This window comes from Pimephales promelas, chromosome 18 (genome assembly GCF_988280905.1).
Source record: "Pimephales promelas chromosome 18, fPimPro1.hap1.1, whole genome shotgun sequence".
In the NCBI taxonomy this organism is placed as follows: domain Eukaryota; kingdom Metazoa; phylum Chordata; class Actinopteri; order Cypriniformes; family Leuciscidae; genus Pimephales; species Pimephales promelas.
Genome location: NC_142786.1, coordinates 33,404,308 through 33,424,712, shown reverse-complemented (window position 1 = coordinate 33,424,712; position 20,405 = coordinate 33,404,308). Strand labels below are relative to the sequence as shown.

At 36.9% G+C, this 20,405-nt stretch overlaps 1 protein-coding gene across 13 annotated transcripts in view; it reads right to left on the bottom strand.

Moving 5' to 3' along the window:
• ptprua (protein tyrosine phosphatase receptor type Ua) overlaps positions 1–20,405 on the bottom strand; it is a 162,757-nt gene that overhangs the window by 72,170 nt on the left and 70,182 nt on the right. For 11 of the 13 annotated variants that reach the window (XM_039652466.2, XM_039652465.2, XM_089122629.1 and 8 more), the window contains exons 3-4: positions 9,305–9,576; positions 407–488 (exon numbers count right to left, since the gene is read on the bottom strand). In XM_039652466.2, coding sequence (XP_039508400.2) covers positions 407–488; positions 9,305–9,576 — 354 coding nt within the window. Of the gene's footprint in view, positions 1–406; positions 489–2,623; positions 2,879–9,304; positions 9,577–20,405 lie in introns of those variants that run through there. The other 2 variants (XM_089122632.1, XM_089122633.1) reach the window with 2 other exon arrangements.

Genomic DNA, 20,405 nt, shown 5'->3' with positions numbered 1-20,405 from the left:
GCGAGCGAGGACATGGGAGAAGAAGATGGACACAGGAGATCCACTCTTACTCACACCTGAGTGAAGCAACAGATTACACAGCAGAGACACAAGCCTCAAAAGCCAAAGAGACGAGCCCTTTTCTTTCTTCTCCCCCACACAATAAATAAATCTGAGATGGTGACCGCTGGGACAGAGAGATGGAGTGATATATGGACAAAAAGGTCAGCCGCAGGAGGTGGATGTGAGCAAGGAAGGCAAAGTGTCAGTGGATAATTGTCTTTCATGATGGCTATTCAGATCAAAAGTAAGAACCCCGAGACCCTGATGAGAGAAAACGGCCGCCTTTGTTCCTCAATCTGGGAGGGCCAAGCTAGTCATGCTGGAAAAGGTCAGAGACAATGTGCTGCGGAGGGACAGAACTTACAGCAGGGGTAGTTTAACAGCACTATATCATCCAGGGCGATGTATCCCGTCGGCTCGGACGAGACCGTGGCTTCAAAAACGATCTGCAAGGAAAGGCATGAAAAAGTCAGTTGCAAAGCAGCACAAAATTATTTTTACAGTTACTGTAGCCATGTTTGCATCGACACGTTTTTATCCGAATTAAGTGATATCGAATGAAAAATGCCTCATGGAAACAGTAAAATTCGATGAAATTTCATGAAAATCGACTCAAATGTTCAGAGACGAACTGACTATTTTCTTTAGCAGAAGCAAAACTCGTTTTTAAATCAATAAACTCGTTTTTAAGTCAATATTTTGAGTCAAATTATTTATTTATTTATTTGGTTGATTTTATGTAATAAGCAGGATAGCGAATACAACCCCTTTATAGCGAATACAACCCCTTCAACAACCGCCTCGCATACATTATCCCATTCATATGTCACTATATCAGCTGGCACATAAGCATTATTAGCCTTCAACTTGTGAAATATTGATCATTTGTTGGTAGATGGCGCGATCCGTTTTTTCTAACAAAACTTTGTTCGCAAAAGTTTGCTTGAATGTTGTTTGATTCAGTGCGAAAATGTCTGAAAATGTCTCAAATCAATTCGATATACCAATTTGATCGCAAAACAGCATGTGACGTCATTACGTACGGGTTTTTATTCGCTTTAAAGCCGTTGGATGGAAACACACTTTCACCAGCTTTATCCGCATGAGTTTAACCGAACTAATTCGATTGACAAGTGGATGGAAACATGGCTAGTGACGTTTTAAATCAACTTTATAGAATTTACATCTAAAACAAGTATAATGTGAACAAGACAAACGTCTTGATATGCATCATCTGAAGAATGTTTTGAGGTGAAATAATTGCTAAGTTGGTTGCATGACTTAGAATGGTATGATAACGACAGCTGCACTATAATGACTAGAATAGTAGATCTCTGTGATTGTTATTCCAGCAGATGTTCCCATATCACACAATCATGTCTCTCGCATTGAAGCATGTGAATGAGCAAAGTGCTTTTTCCTTTCAATTTGTTCTGCTTTTTCATGTTATTCTTGATGTAAACAGGCCTGCACACGTCCTTGTGTGAGTGATTGAACTCTGGCTTTTATGTTTCAAACGGATTCATTATTCAATGCTCTCTCAATCAACAATACAACTTCGTCTAACTCAGATATTTGATGATGCAGTTCAGCCTACCCACAGGCAGCATTTGCTCATCTAAAACGTTCTCGGAGCTAAAGGCAACATGATTCAGCGCAACAATCTCCCTGTTTTGACCTACGGATGATTTGACTGGAGTCTGAGGATACAGAGCTTGATGATCTCTAGTGGCCAATTACACCGCAAGTACCCCACATCCCTCACCCATTTACACAACCTTTAGCCATTCTGCTAGGAAAGCGAAGACTGCCTTGTTGGACCGGCACAGATAGCTGATAGATGTCCTACCGCTCTGAATCAAACTACAAATGAGCTAGCGCTGCTAACAGCCAGCCAATCACAGCGGAGCTGCGGGTCCTGACAGTGCACTGGGGTCTCGGCGCACACCGGCCTTATCTCCGGAAACATGTTTGCTAAAGCAAGCAGAAATATCACTACTGCTCACATGCAGAGTTTTGAACCCTAACCCCTTTAAGTATTAAACTTCAGGATCGCTCACAGTCGCAGCCTGGAAACACTCAAACTCTGGCAGTCACACTTCTTTAGAGAAAAATACATTTATTATTATTATTATTCTGAGGAGAACAGAGCGGAGAGAATAAATCTGGACTATAGAGCGGAGGAGACTCATTTCAGGCTAAGGGAGAGAAAAATAATGGCCAACGTTAAAATAAAGACCAAACTTACATTAGAAGTGTATAGGACACGCTGCATTCAACCATTTCTAAAGGTAAATAAACATGATAGACTTAGTTCAACATGTTTGTGCGAAAACTATCCAATTAATCGAACTCCTGCTGTAACAACTTCAACCTTTCATAAAAATGATCATAACAAGGGGAGTGGTATATTATTTACTTTTACTCAAAAGTACTACACAAAAATAGCACAGTCACCGAAGAAATTATAAGGGCAACTTATACATTTGTCAGGCACCTGCAAACAACAAATCTGTTTATGACTCTTTGTTTAAAACTCCAAAAAAACAAAAACAAAATCTAAATAACAGAGATACTCAACAGTCGTGACTCAGTCCTTTTCTGCTTCGGGGTAGGTTGGCAATCCAAAATCTGGATGTCCCAATAAAGAGAAAAAGAATAAATCCACTGAAGGTTATCCTCCAGTCCCCAAAAGTATCGTCCACCACGTATGTCCCAGAACATGCCCATATGAGACGGCTCCAACGTCTAATAGACCATGTCTCTATTCCCAGAGGTCATTTCGGACAATTTTCTCTGAGGTTAGCCAGAAAACCATGCCACCTCACCAAACAACCATCTTCTTCTTCTTCTTCTTTCAGGTTTAATGGCAGTTGGCAAACCAAACTTTAATGGTGCATTCCCGCCACCTACTGGATTGGAGTGTGGATAACGTTATGGTAGTACTGACCTAAATCCTGTTAATTAAATTAGTATCCTTTATAAAATGAAATAATAATTCATATATCTTAAATTGCTTTGGGCCATTCCCTAATAATGCTTTGATAGACAAATCTTCAATTTCTATTTCTCTTAATTCTTGTAATAATTTAAATCTTTCTCTCGTATACGCCTCACACTTCAACAATACATGTTGTACACTTTCCATATTTCCTGAACTGCATTTGTCACAATATCCAGTCTGGTGTTTCCCAATCCTGGCCATACTTTGATTTAATAAACAATGGCCAATACGCATTCTTGAAATTATAACATCCCTCCTTCTATTACCAAAATTTTTCCTTACTGAACCAACTGTTCCTTGAATGTTGTATAGATGCCGACCCTTTTTTCCACTATCCCATTCCTTCTGCCATTTCTTCCTAATTTCCTTTGCTATTATACTTTTTATCTCAGTCTTACTTAATGCAATTTTAATATCAACTTCTTGTAATTTTAAGGCCTGCTTTGCTAAACTATCTACCTCTTCATTTCCTGCCACCCCCATATGAGCTGGTATCCAAAGAAAATTAATAACGATTCTCAATTGTTTAATTCTAAACAAACTTTGTAATATTTCATAAATTAAGTCCTGTCTAGCTATAGAATTACCACTTGCTATACTTTCAATTGCCGATCAAACAACCATCTTTCAAAATGGCCCCCTTTTACCCAAGGCTCAACATAATAAGAGTCCTAAGATTCCAACAAAAGTCCCCCCAACCAAAAACAAGCATAAACTAATGCTCAAATTTAAAAAAATAAAAAATAAATAAATAAAAGACCAGAGTGTGTTGAGACTAATAAGACAAGACCAAGACTTTGAGCGGTTGAGACGAGTTAAGAGCAAGATCACACAAATTAATCTGAAAGATCCACATTTACTTCCTGAGAACGGTCTTATCTAATCAATAAATAAAATTAGAATAATAAACATGCAATCAAATGAAATCAATAGCAACAAAATTTGAAGCTGCATCTGAATAGGTACAAATACAACTGAACTATTGAGCTATTTTTTAACCCTTGTGCACTGTTCGATTTCCCCTGTATGGAGCCGGTCAAATCAACTCAATTGGATTCAACACAATTCACATGATGAAAAACAAAAATCACATGATGAAAAACAACAAAGATTTAGATACAAAGTGTAAACTTTTAATATTAACATTTGTCAAACATTACAAAACAATATATCTGAAAATATGGTTCATGAAAATGATTTGGGGAAAAAAATACCAGCATTGTAAATATTTGATAAAGTCTGCTGGTAATCTCCAACACCTACAGCACAGGCATCAGCACAATGAAGATCTGCAGCTCATAGTAAATGTCAACTATTAATCTCACCGTATTCAACCCACCAAATGACTTTCAACAAGATAGAGATCAAAATACCGCAGGCTGGAAACAATTGCTTGTTGGCATAAAAGCCGAAGCATCTCTCTTACACCAGAGGGACGCCACGTACAGATCCATTTTATCAGGGCAAGCTCAGGAGCGCAAACACAAATAAAAGAAAAGGACCTTTTCATATCCAGGAAATGTTGACAATGCGACTCACGTCTCGCACAAACCCCTGGGGAATCTCCAAAAGCACTCGTGCATCTCAACACGAATTGGACTGGAAAAACCCAAACCAAGAAAAGCTCTCAATAAAGATTTACTTCAGAACGATTCGATTTTTTGGACATTGGAAGTTTGGGGGGGACGTCATTGGCGTAAATGTTGCCAAACAAACTAAAACATACAGCTGGTGTGTTGATGACTCTAATATGAAGAGTGGGGGTTCAATCTGTCTTCATTTGCAGCATCCATTAGCAAAGCATGTTAAAAAATGTGTTTCATGCTTCTTGGCTCATTAAGCTGGATCATGAACGGAAAGGGACACACCAACGAACATACTGTATGCAGTGTGTGTGTGTGCAGGTACAAAGACACATTCGCTTATATTAGCTGTTTATGAGCAACCATGATTTGATTGAACATTTGATTTGTGCTCTGAAGACGCAGGAACATACAAAACACAAATGAGGTATCAAATAACAATTAAACTCTGCTAATCAGCTAGCAAAACATGGTTGCATTTGGCACTTAAAATGAAGGAATAGAGAACCACGGACACGAGTTTGAGCCAAGAGAAGACCAGTGGGAATGGGACTGGGACAGTCATGTAAAGGAGTTAATAGGACAGAAGATAAATGATCATCCGCTGGGCAAGAGTCAAAGTCATTCAGCTTGCAAAACCACTCAATATCCACTGTTATAACATAACTGTCTTTTAGTTATTTAATTGTCTGTAATGTATTTCATTTATTAAATTAACTTTATTTATTTAATTATGTTCTATGTTGTCATCTTTTTGTCTTTCTTTCTAAAAGTTCTTATTCATTTATATTTGTCCAAGCCAAAAACACCCTGTGCTGCTGTTTGCTTAGTTAACTAAGTCAACCGAATTCTGCATATTACAATATCATGCAAAAATGCATGGAAAAATTAAAAATGTTTAATATTTATTTAATCAAAGATAGAGTAAACAGTAATATTTTGAAATATTATTCAAATTTAACAGAACTGTTTTCTATACATCAACACATCCCTGATATATGTTTGTACAGTATGTGTTTGTGTGTGTGTGTGTGTGGTTCAGGTATACCCTATATGATATGGGGACAACATGTCCTCACAAATATGGCAATATATGGGGAAATGTAATTGTTGCTGATGGGTAGTAGGTTTAGGGTCAGTGAATTAGAATATACAGTTTGTACAAAAATCATTATGTCTATGGGAAGTCCACATAAAACATACAATTCCAATGTGTGTGTGTTATAAAGTAAGATTCAACTTCCAAGGTAACAAACTGTTAATGTAATCTTGAAAAAATAACGTGAAAACAAAAAAACAAACAAAATTCCAGATGGCTCTTGATCAATGTTCACGGTCATGGTCTCGGACACGGGTGGAATCAGATTTTTCTCATCTCACCCAATAAAACCCTATTCCACTGGAGCTGGCTGTGTTTTGATAAATCAACATCCAATTTTATTCTAACCTTTTGAAACACAATGAAAGTCCCACAAGAAAAAAAAACTGGTCTGACCTTTCCTGAACCGTTCAGTTGTGTTGTCTGTCCAGTCTTCTGCTCCTCGCTGTATAATGACTGACTAGTGTCTCAGTTCACCATCAATAACTCTCAACATCAATGCTGTGGATATTGGAAATCCACTGTGGACGGGATGAAACAAGGAGCCCAGGACAGTTCACTCAATATTCAAAAGAAGAAGATGAAAAAAACTATGCAAAAATAAAAATAATTAGAGTAATCTATGTCATTTTGATCAGCTTTTAGTTTCTAAAAGTAAAACTATGGTCAAAAACAACATACATGCCTCAACAACAACAGCAAATTAAAAAACAAACAAAAAAACAATATATATATATAGATCATTTTGCAAGATGTACTGTAAACAACACTGGTCAAGAAGCACTTCCTGTTTCAGTTTGTAACTGTTTTCTTTATTTCACATGTAAATAAAACATCTTAAAGATGTTTGTTTAACTTTTTGATTCAGTTTTATATGTTCTGTTGTTTGTACTTTATCCCAGCTTTCATGTAGTGTTAAAAAACTGAAACAGGAAGTGCTTCTGGACTAATGTTTACATCTTGCAAAATGGTCTATATATGAAGAGTTCAGATGCAAAAGCCTCTAAATGCCATTTGAAATTTTCATCATTTTTATCAAACTTGTATATTTAAGTTCAGTAATTTCACTTAAATAACAATTAATAGGTAATTATCATTGCCGTTTAAGTGAAATCACTGAACTTAAATATGCAAGCTTGATAAAAATCATCATTCTAGAAGAAAATTTCAAATGGCACTTAGAGGCTTTTGCATCTGAACTCTTCATATATATATATATAGTTTTTTTTTTTTATTTGTTTATATATATATATATATATATATTAATCAGTAAATTCCTAGCATAGAAATGTAGACGCCCTAGTGGAGGAAAATTGTATTTTCCTCCCAATTATGTCTAGCAACTATCCGTTGTCTTGTTGCGAGCTATCTCTAGTCAGGCCAATCACGTCGTGTATAGAGTCAGTGGGCGGGCTGAACATAAAGGCGCAAAGTTGAATTTGATGTAAGCTTTTGGTGAACTACTGTATATTCTCAGTCGTCACCCTCCTCACGCATCTATCAGAAGCTATATCGTTCTTTTTAAAGTTTGAGAACCTCCAGCATGAGCGCTTTAAGCTGTAAGCTTGACGTCCACAGAGCCCTTAGTTTGCAGGTAACTGCTCAAATTGGTTTCACAAAAGTGTCACATCAGCCTGCGAGGGAGACGGCCACGGCAGTCTTACAGGGGACAGCGAGTGCTGAATGAATCAGATCCTTTGTGTTTTAGCGGATTAGAAGAAGGGGAGATGATATCCTCAATACGAGCTGCCGCCCCACGGGCCTGACTCGACACTCGTCTGCTCTTCTCCTTTCATTGGTTTCTTTCCCTCTGCTGTCACCCAAAGGGAGTATACGTGAGTTGATTTAATCTATATGTGAGCCGGGTGAAGATGCCCGAAAGGGTCCAGTGACCCATGAGCCGTAACGGAGAGTGGAAGAGGAATGAGGAACAAACAAGTCGGACGGATACAGATTACAGAATGAAAGGATGGATTAAAGGGAGGGTGAAACCTGAATGTACACCACCAGTAATCTCAGAAGAAAAAGCCAAAAAATCATCCTTTAATTTTTCTTATATGTAAAACACATTGTTGCACAGAGCAGAGCTAGACGAGGTAACTGGAGCGCCTATTGGTCGCCCAACCTGCCAATCCACAAATATCTGAGCGAAACACCACTGATGCAGCTGTAAAGGCCTCTCTCTGTCTGTCTGCTCCACTGCTTCATAACCTTCTCTTGACAACACAAATACAGCTGTGTGTCTCTTTACACAATTACACACAACATTCATTACACACTTACCAATAACGAATTACAGTGCCATACATTACTGCAGGCAATTTTTACACATGCCTTTCCACATCTCCAAAACTCCTCAGCTTTACCATATTCTCTGTTTATTCAACCACAACACGTCTGAACGACAACACAGAAGAAAAACCACGACGGAATGAGAGGGCAAAGATAATTTCTTCACATTTTCTGTGTGGGAACCCTGTGGCGCACTGTGTGTGTGTGTGTGTGTGTGTATTGATCGTGGCAGAGCTGTAATCCCATTAAGGCTGCTCTGATTTATGGAGAGAGGAGCGATACGGGTCAGGGTTGTGGAAACCACACCGGACCTCCACTTTCAAACGGGTCCCACACAGAAGCGGGGGTTAATTGACTGTGCACTTACACACACACACACACTAACATACTCAACTTACTGGTCATTATGGCCTTTTTGGGGAGCAAATGAGGGGCAAGTTATTAATCATAGCCTTTAACAAGGTGACACAAGGTGTTCTGTGCACTAAGCATCCGAGGAGTCAATAACACACACTGCAGACCGAGCCGTGAGCCCAGCGCTGAGGATAATACACTATCTACAGCTGTAGGGAAAAGGAGTATAGAGTATATATAGTGTCTATAGTAGTATATGTACTGTTACTGTATACTGTGCTTGAAAGTTTGTGAAAGTAACTAAGCTAACATTGTTTTTTATACAGTGTTTGTGTTACATTTTTACACCACTGTGGCAAACGATTACATGCCAAATCAAACGATTCTTTACTGATCCAATGACACTGTTATTTATTTATTTAATTATTTATTTATTTATTTAATTAATTAATTATTTTTATTATTTTCAATTTGTAGTGCTGCAAATTCATGATTACACTGTGACCAAACATGCTCAAAACTTTTCAGCCCAATAGTAGAAAAGTGCTTATATACTACAGATCAAAATTTGGGGCTCAGTAAAAAAAAAATGTATTAATGTATTAATTACAATAAGTTAATGTTTTTTCTGTCTATATAAAGCAGTTGACACTGTAATAAAAAATATAGTAATCAAAAAAAGAATATAAAAAAATAATATATATATATATATATATATATATAAAATATATTAAAAAATATATATAAAATATATTAAAAAATTTATATAAAAATTAAAAAAAGAATATAAAAAATAAAATATGTATATATATATATTAAAAATATTAAAAAATATATAATAATCAAATATTAAGGTTACAGTACTGTGACATGTAAGTTGAATGAAAGTCAGTGTGATGGTGTGTTTGAGTGCAGGTGTCTTGGACTCGCCTGGTACTCGCTGGGCCAGAACGTGCTGACAGCCAGCTCCACCTGATGCCACTGCCGCTCCCGAGAGCCGGACACGTTCCATACGGCGTTTCCCCGCGAGCCGCCGTTCACTCGCACATACACACTCAGGGCCCCGGGACTGTGTCCGTCACGGCTGTACAGAAAATAGCTGAACTGCACACAGTGAGTGTCGTTCTCACTCAGCGGACGTAGCATGAGCTGGGCCCGCTGTCCGGCGCCGTACTGAGAAGAGTTCACCATCATGTAGGAGCCTGGAGAGAGAGAGAGAGAGATATATTATTATCCTGCTCTACTTGGCACTGTTTGTGTGTTGTGTTTGGATTTTGTTAAACGATATGAATTGCAGTTCAAAGCCTAAACATGAATCAACCAGCAAGCAGAAGACAGAAGGAGAGAGCCGTTCCTGAATTATTCAGTGTTTCTGAATGAAACGGTTGAGCGAATGAAACAATGACTTACTCATTCATTCACTTTTTATCATCTGCTGACATGCATTTGCCAAAAAATCCCCACCACTAATGCACACACACAAATTACATTTCAGCGTTTGTGTTCGGGCAACTTGGATAGAGCTTTTGCTAAGTCTAAATGATTATTGGGGCAGTGTGGGTAATGTAGTTTAAAGGAGATGTAATCGGTGATCATGATGGCAGCTCTGCTCCGCTACTCCACCATTATTAATCATTAAACCTCTAATGTCTGCCATCAGGGTACAACACAAAACACATCATCACATCCAGCGAACAGATATACAAGAAACCCCAACAACATTACAAAGACATTAAAAAACAACATATTAAGTGTTGAGTCTCAGTCTCATGTGAAGTCATTCAGAAGACATTATCTGTTGTCTTTCTTTTATTCTCGTTAGTTTTTGCCCCAGATTTTGACATTTTATGGAAGAAAATGTGAGTAGAGTTGATGCAAAACTATTCTAGTGTCTAGATACGACTCTTCAATGTAAATCTATGGGATTTATTTCACTAGATTTATCATTCTCCATCTTACTTCTCCACAGGTCGCATTGTTTAAGGTTTCATTTATGTCTGTAGATTAAATGGTGCATGATGAGATATTGAAGAATAATACTCTAAGAATATAAAAACATGTTTTATGGTTTTCCTTAGATGTGACGCTTTTCTGAAGCTTAATGTGCTGTTTTCTGGGCTAAATTATAGTTTTCAAACGTCAAATCAGGTGGCAGCCATGAAGGATAAATCTGAGTCTCTTGCTTTCTGTATTGTTTTCACGATTCATAAAAAAATAAACCCGAAGCTGTTCTAACATCTGTCAGGCTCCAGCTCAGCTGGCCTTGTTTATCAACTGAAGAACATTCATTCATTTAGAACGGCACAGAACCCACAGAGATTCAATGAGCCACAGCAGAAGAATAGACATGTCTGAAAATGAAAATGAGGATGCCAGTCATTTCCGAGGAATATAAGGCTGCTGTGGTCAGTGTCCTTTTTTAGCGCGCCCATCTCCCAAACTGGTTGGTGCTGCTTCGTATGACACTGGTGTTGTGACCCGGATGGTGGTGAGTGGAACTGTGTACCTCACAGTAGAGGTCTTCACGGGTCCACTCGGATCCGAAAACCTGAAGTCCGACCCGAGCGGGTCCGGGTTCAAAACTCTTAACGGGTTGAGTTCGATATTAGTGGCTTTGAGTCTCGGGTAACTTAAAATAAATATGCCTTTTCCAAATGGACCCAAAAAGACCCGAATTATTTTAACCCTCAGGTGCTCTTCGGTCATTTCTGACAGAAAAATTTTCTGTTTTGAATTTTTAAAAATCACAGCTTCATCAGAATGTTACGAAACTTGGTGACTTTTATGGCATTGGGTATGTGAACACACAACAAAATTGAGGTCATGATCTGAGCATGCGAAGTGGTCTTAAAAAAAAAAAAGTCACACTTGTGGTCTTTGGTCAAAAATGACCGACCCATAGGAAATTAATGGGAAATTGTAAAAAAAAAAAAAATTGTGAATATTTGTTTTTTTGTATTTTTTTTAAAATAAAAAATAGTTTTTGAGATCATTTCAACTATATTTACAAATCCACAAACAACAACAACAAAAAATGTGTTCATGAACAGCTGGGGAATTCACGTGCCTCTCCATAGAGAGCTGTGCATGCCATCTAATGGTTACACCATGATTCTACACTTTTTCTCTAAACTGTTACCAGATGGTGCTAATTTTCTTCAAAAAAAATGTTTTTTTCTGAAGGCCTAGACTCTATATTAAACTAAAATACTGCATTAATATTTTTTTGAAAAAAATAATATATATATAGAAAATATATATATTTTTCCATGGCAAAAATAAACCATAAATATTGCATAAATATAAATAAATTCAATTGAATTGTCTCAAAATAATAAATTAAACTGAAAAAATATTATAGAACAAAAATAAATTGTATTGGTTTTACTGGGATGGAGAAAGTTTCATTTTTAGGTGTCTGGTCACTTTTGACCGGGAAGATAACAAGTGTGACTCCGAAATGAAGAGCACCTGAGGGTTAAATAATGTTGGGAATTTAACAAAATTGCAGTATTTAAAACAACTCTATGAGCGTTCTCTGACTTTAAGTGAGAGAGCGAATCCGCGCTTTTACGTGCAATGGGCTATACGCATAATCACGGTCGTCAGTGCCCACCTCTTCTAGTCATTTTGTTGTGAAGATGAAAAAAATATATAAATTTCAGTAGCAGGTGTAGGTGGGGGTTTCTCTCATATTAAAAATAATAATTAAAAAAATAAATAACTGAACCTATTTCTCAATAATGATTATCTAAATAGTTTAGACTACCCAAAAAGGCACAACGAATGAAGCGAATAAAAAAATACAAGAGCTTAACCTATTAAATGTTAATGTCAAGGCAAATACAGTCATTTTATATAGGCCTATCAAATTTAATAATAAAGTTGGATATATTTAAACGGGGCGTTTGTCATCTGATGATTAATCATTTTTAATTTAGATACGAATTTAATAAAAACTGATTTTATAATTACAGTTTATTACCATTTCAAATGAATAAATGAAATAAAGTGGATTTAATCCAATGATGTGTGTATAAATGATATATAATGGAAGAAAACATGTTTGCCATAAGACTAGGTTAGATTCTGGCCCCTTTTCAGGTTTAGCTACTTATAAAAAACATGGCACATATGGCAGAATAATTGTCCTTTTTTACTGCATCCACTGTGCATAAGTTAAGTGGAAGGTCAGCAGCTGCCCTCCATCTGCATTGGAAATTTAAAGTGTGTTGTTCGTTCCGCTCGACTGTTTCAAACAACAACCTGCTGAAGAACGGGTTTGCAGCTCCATCGTCCGGAAGAGAACATGAGCGATTGTTCTCAGACTGTCACGTTCGTATGCATGAGTGCTCTCACGAAACCGACTCAGACCCACGGCTTAAAGAGAACAGAGGATAAAAGAAGCTTCTTAAATCAAAAGTCCATCTGACAGTCTTCATGCAGATCAGGGCCTGAATGCGCATCAGTGCCTGCGGAGAATTACTATGACAGTCACAAATGAAAAAGAGTGCAGTATCCGGGGAGAACTCAACGCATCACACAGAAACTTTCAAGATCAGTACTTTTGAGTCTAAAAGGAAATGAGATGCAAAACTTAGTTCGGTGTAGCACTTAGAGATGACATCATCATGACCTTGAGACTAGATTACTGTAATGCTTTATTAGCCGGTTGTCCTGCATCCTCAATAAACAACCTACACTTAGTGCAAAATGCAGCTGCTAGAGTTCTTACTAGGTCAAGAAAATATGATCATATAACACCGATTTTATCATCTCTACACTGGTTACCTATTAAGTTACGTATCAATTACAAAGTACTACTGAACTATAAAGCCCTAAATGGTTTAGCTCCTGTGTATTTAAATCGCCCTACAATCCATCTCGCTATTTAAGATCAGTAAATTCGAGGCTTCTGGTCATTCCTAGGATATCTAAGTCCACTAAAGGAGGGAGGGCGTTCTCGCATTTAACTCCTAAACTCTGGAACAGCCTTCCTGATGTTGTTCAGACTCGCTGACACAGTTTAAAACTAAACTAAAGACGCATCTCTTTAGCCAAGCATTCACATAATGCTGACCTTTTATACTACTGTTGAATCAGATCTAATTCATTAATATTATGAACAGCAGCTATGCTAATTATTAAGAGACTACTCAACGCCGGCGATATGTTATGCCCTAAATTAATACATGATTAACTAACTGTTTTTTCTATGCACTCTCAGAAAAAAAGGTACAAAAGCTGTCACTGGGGCTGTACCTTTTCAGAAGGTAAACTTTTGTCCATTTTAGGTGCTAATATGTATTTTGGTACTAATATGTACATTTTAGGTGCCAAGTACATTTTAGGTGATAATATGTAAATTTAGGTACTAATATGTACATATTAGATGCCAAGTACATTTTAGGTGTTAATATGTCCATTTCAGGAGCTAATATGTCCATTTTAGGTGCTAATATGTACATTTTAAGTGCTAATATGTACATTTTGGGTGCTAATATGTAGATTTAGGTACTAATATGTACATTTTAGATGCCAAGTACATTTTAGGTGATAATATGTCCATTTCAGGAGCTAATATGTACATTTAGGTACTAATTTGTACATTTTAGGTGCCAAGTACATTTTAGGTGATAATATGTTCATTTCAGGAGCTAATATGTACATTTTGGGTGCTAATATGTCCATTTTAGGTGCTAATATGTACCACTAAGGTACCAATATGCAGCTTTTGGGTACAAAAGTGTACCTTTTGAAAAGCCCCAGTGACAGCTTTTGTACCTTTTTTTCTGAGAGTGTGTACATTTCTGAAATGCACTTTCTGTAAAGCTGCTTTGAAACAATATGTATTGTGAAAAGCGCTGTACAAATAAATTTGAATTGAATTGAATTAAAATGGGTTGTAATTGCTGTTTACTTTGAATGCATCAGCATTTTGCATTTCACAAGCCGGCACGGTCTAAGGAAAATCATAACATCCTGAACTTTCTGTTTCAGACATCTTAAATTAAGATGTTAAGAAGCTCTTTGGTGGCCGCTATGGTTTGCGATACCTCAAAGCATGAAGTAGTAATAATGTCTTACAAACATTTCCAACATACAATCCCGTTTCCACTCGCAGCCGCCGATGCCGCTGTAATCACGACTGTGAGCTTCCTGGAGGCTCTGGGTCCGTTTCTCAGAAGTTATTAATTTCCATCTCCCCCTCGATCCTCTCCCGGCACATGTCGAAGCCTGCCTCCCCTCCGCTGAAGGGTGTGAGCACCAGAGACCATGACCCAAATCACATTTTTCACACACTCATTTTTCTGGAGCCCATTTTCAGGCCCTGACAGGAGGCGGAGGAGAGACAGCAGCTCAGACGGATGCATCTGCTGGATATCTGACGCCAGAAACTACACTGATAGAACCGAAACAGTGTACCATATACATATTATCTATTGGTAGAATCATAAACATTATTTTAGACTGGCTTGCTGGCAATCATCACCAGATGGATGGATGGTTTCTAGCATGACCGTCGTGTGTATGGTGCAGACGCCTCATCATTTCTGAGAATGTTAAAACACTTTCAGTATGGATATAGTTCAGGTTCATAGAAAGAAGCAGTGGACAGGATCCCTGTGTCTACAGATATTAACTAACACACAAGGTCGTCCACCTTCAACAGAAAGAACAACGTAAAAACACACATTTTGTACAGCTGGTGCTTTAACAAAAATACAAGCTGCACATTTCAGCTTTAAAACTTTTTACTTTAACAGTTTCAGTCCCATCTTGTAAACATGGACATTTTTGTTAAGAACTTTAAGCACAAACATGAAGATTATTAGCACAGCGTAATAGGCATCCTAGTATGTTCGAGACATTTTGATGGGCAGCAGTTTCTGCCTGTTGGTTCTTTTAATTAATCACTATAATCGTCAAATACGATTGACAATTAGCGAACAGTTTGGACGGGTGGTGTGTTTCTGTTCTGGGCGAGATCTCCCTGCACATCCATTCAGTCTCGTACGGTTAGGAGCACGACACAACCGACATGAATGTATTGCAGATACCATTCATTAATTTTAATGAACATAATTAGAGAATTTTAGTCTTATTCAGGGGTAATCTGAATTCCAAATCCTGACTGACGAGAGGAGGAGCTTTAGATAGAGGAGGGTAATTAGCTCCAGAGAAATGCTATAGCTAATACTGGAGGAGCTTTTATATATATATATATATATATATATATATATATATATATATATATATATATGTGTGTGTGTGTGTGTGTGTGTGTACAGTGATATTCCTATAGGTAGATGTGGATCAACTGAGAGTCAGCTCATGCAAGCTTGAACGTGACCTGCCAGAATTAACTCTATGCTTGATGCTAATATATATATATATATATATATATATATAATAAAACACTTCAATGTAATTATTTGAAGTTCAGTAATCAGTAAGCTCATTAACATGCATGTTTTCTTGTCATCTTTTACTCGGCTCATATTAACAATGAAATCATGTATTGTAAAGGTGTGTGGGCTCTCAGGAGTGTTCATAAATAGACCTCATACCGTATCAATGTCGTCACTATAGCTTGTCAACATATACGGCCTAAAAAGAAGCAAACAGAGAAACTCCTGCCAACCAGTGTGCCAGATCCGCCCTCCGCTGAAACTCGCATGAAGTCAGTCCGCTAGAGGAAACTGCCGGAGCGAGCGAGCGAGTGGGTGAGAGAACGAAGGAGGGAAATTGAGAGAGAGGGCTGAACATTTTCAGTGCAAAAAATATTTTCCATAAATTCATAAACGCTGATAAGGCCCCATCTTTCTCCCATGTGACCCGGCCAAGGACGAAGGAACATACATTAGGAGATTAGGAGCAGCGCATTTCCATCACCTCGCTGAGAGCCAGACTCACGGGCCCAGCACACGATTTTATCACACACACACACACACACACACACACACACACACACAGGCAGCGCTGGTTTCAACATTCTTCCTCCTCCGCTTCTTTAAAAACCCTTCTTAACCTCTGCTATCAGTAATATATCCCTGCTGTCTTCAGTTTCATCAGAGATGCCATTCGTTTTATTAATTATATCACTCATCATATAAATACATATATGTACTTGTATCAACATGTTTATATATATTTGCATGTATGCATTCGGCAGACGTTTATCCAAAGAGATTTACATTGTATTACAAAGTACACATTCGAACCCTCGACCTCTGCATCGCAAGAGCCAACGCTTGAGCTACAGGACAGATTTATTAGTCTATATCAGTGTTGGGTAAGTTACTCTAAAAAAGTCATTAATTACTAATTACTAATTAGCTCTTCAACAGTATAATTAGATTACTGTACTAATTACTCTCTCTAGAAAGTATTTAATTACTTTTAATTATTTACTTTCAAAATCCCATATCAATCTCAACCAGCTGAATAATACAAGGATAGACATGAATCTGTTTTAATTCTTTCAAATAAATCCTATACAATTGCATGAATTATCCTTAATCTGACCAAGGTGGAGAAGGTTACATTATAAAAACATACTTTTTAGCATTAGACGATACACTTTGATGTTAAACCCACTATTGTTTTATGTCTGATCTCATGACATTTCACACTTTTTTCATACATATTTTACAATAATTCATATGAATTTGTACGAGTGCGGTCGTATGATTTAGACACCTCATAAATGCATACGAATCCCTGTGAAATCGAATTGATCTATACACAGTATTTACCTCAATTACATCAGAAGTAACTGTAATTAAATTACACATAAATGAAGAGTAATCCCTTACTTTACATTTTCAAGGGAAAAGTAATTAGTTACACCCAGCACTGGTCTATACACATTAAAAATCATAATCAATCCGTTTGATCTGTGCTCTTATTATCTGTATTATAACTATTTGTGCTCTTAGACTTATTCATTAGACCTTTATTTTTCCACATTATTTACATGGGCTGAAATGCTCTTCAATAAATCAATGGGAATAATGTTGACACTTTCCAATAAGGTTTTGTTAGTTAACATTAGTTGATTAGTTAACATGAGCCATTCCAAATGTTTTCCAATATTGGGCATTTATGATTGTATGCTAAAGAAAATATTGTCAATGTGATTATCGCATTTAATCAATTTGGAATTAAACATGGAATTAATCTCATATATTGCAAATAACACCAAATCAAAAGGCTGTTAAACATTTGTATGCATAATGTATAAATCTGTATAATATCTATTGCAGAGTTTATCCAAATATTTATCCAAAAGTGCATTAATGAGATCCCACTGCTTTATGGACATGCCGAACCTTCATCCAGAGACAAGCAGTGAATTGATAAAAGTAGCAAATGTGCATTTTAATCACTGTTGTACATCAATGGCTCTGCTTCTTTTGGACGCGGCAGGGCTGTATCTTTGAGAAGAGCTGTGACAGTCGTGTGTCAAATCAGCCTTGATCTAAATACACTCATTAGTTTATTCTCTCGCCCGCCCTTCTTTCATTTCACTCTTTAAAACTCAACATTTGCTTTGTTGCATTAATTCTGCTTTTTGTATTAATGTGACTTTATTCTGAACTACAGTCACCTTGGATGTTATTTGAAGGACATCAGCAGGTTGTCTTTTTTTTTTTTTTTTTTTGCAAAACAAAAAGTAAATATTCAGTTCAGTCTGTCTCATCCCAGTCTAATTTCCCTTTCATCCTGTTTCCCTCTCAGGGGTTTAACCCTGCCGGATCACTGGAGCTCGGAGTCGATGCAGATTTTGGCATTTACAGAGCTGCAGGCTGTTCAGGCAGCCCTTCAATAGGGAGCTGCATGCATGATAATGGGTGAAGGTGGCAATGCCAACTGGTCAGAGATGCCCCTCTAGACCCAGCAAACAATCACAGATCTCTTTCTAAAGCACTGTTCACCAAACTGTGTTGTTTTTCAACAGGATTTCCTTCAAAGCTCAGCGCACAATGGACAAAACTGTCACATCTGGGCACGGAAACGTCTCGGAGGAAAATATTGATCCAGGATCAGTCCTCGAATCTTCTACTCGGTGGGATGTGAAATTCATTTTGTTCCTTTCAAATAATGTTGGATAAGCAAACAAATGCAATGTTTTAGTATGGCCATTCATATATCACCTATACATTGCACTAAATACGTAGGAATAGTGTACATGGACACTAAACATATTTTCATTTTCATAAAGATTTTTGGCTACAATGGTTATGTAGCATATTTACGTGTCAGTATATCCCATTCCTGTACAGTAGCTCAAACTTATGAATTGCATTTGCAAAGTCATGGGAATGAAAAGTAGGTACACCTTGAATGCATTGGAAAAAAAGCATCTGTCAAATGCATATGTGTATATGTATATATTTACATGTGTATATATATATATATATACATACACACACACACACATGCATGTAAAAAAATTAAATATATATATATATATATATATAAAATATTTATATTTACATAAAATATAAATTTTATAGAAATCTATATACCTGTATATACATGAAAATATTTCTTTAATATATACAAGTATGTGTGTGTATTTATATATATTTATATATATATATATATATATATATATATATATATATATATATGATAACAAAACAAAAATGTGACCATGTACAAAAAAAGGCAGAAAAAAAAAACAGTCTATCTTGGACTCTGAAATCTGTTGCCTAAACCAGCTGGATGGTTATTAATAATATAATGACTGATTAATTGATAATTACCGGATGGGTGGAGTAGACTTAGGCTACACGCATACTCCAGCATCATTAAAATCAATGGACCATGAACTTTTAATTAGTCTGGTGAGCAGATTCATACACTGAATCCACACACAGAAATTGGAGCAGAATTTTTGCCAGTGCTTAATTTACTGTATGTTTTTCTATATCAAATATTTTATTAATGATCATTAATTAGATATATAAAATTGAAAGCTTAAACACTCAAAATTCATCCTATGCAAATCATTTTGAAATTTGACATTGTCTATGTATATATGCAATGCACATTTAATTTGAGAAATTTAGAAAATAATCTTCTAAACACAAATGAAGACATTTTTGATGAAGATCTCCGACAGCCGATAGACCGCAGACTATGGCAAAAACATTTGTATCCCTAAATTCAAAGGGCTGTACTTTGATCTTCATGTGAATTATTAACGAAGCAACACTCATTTATATGATCCCTAAATTCATTAGAGAATTGTGTAAACTTTAACTGGAATAAATATTTGAACATGATTAGCCTGTGGTTTCATGCATACTTTATTAACATGTTCTTTTGAAAGAGAATACAAGTAAATACATGTTATTTTTGCAATTTTTGTAAATAAACATTTATTAAAATGACTTTTTTTTTTTTACATATATATATAGTCTTTTTAAACTTTCTGAAAAGTTCTGAAAGTCCTGAAACATAAATGGACCCAAATACAACCTCACTGCATGAATAAGAGCAAGGACATCAATGCGTGTGTGTGTGTGTGTGTGTGTGTGTGTGTGTGTGTGTGTGTGTTGATATGAGAGACATCAGTCTGAAGCTTTAAAATGCTGGATGGCCTCTTTCCATAGAGCGAATCAATAGAGTATTAGCAGACTGTGTGTGTGTGTGTGTGTGTGTGTGTGTGTGTGTGTGTGTGTGACTGCTGAGTCTCACTCTCTGACACGCTGGCGTTCTCTAGACGGCCGCACATTACTCTTCAAAGGGGTGATGAGGAAGGGTGCAAGAGAAGAGGTGAGGGAAAACGACAGGTATTACGGGTTGGAACAAGACGAGGACACTGAAATCATCCTGTGATGCGTGCCACATTAATATGATCAAATCTCAGTCGTGAGGAAGCTGTAGTCAAGACAATCTCGCAGACTGTAGTCAAGCTACCCTTGTGAATACGCAAACCGAAGCCTGGAGCACTGTGGGATGGATTATTTAGTCAGGTTGGGCAGTGTGATATGACCTCAGTACCTGCCTTAGGTAA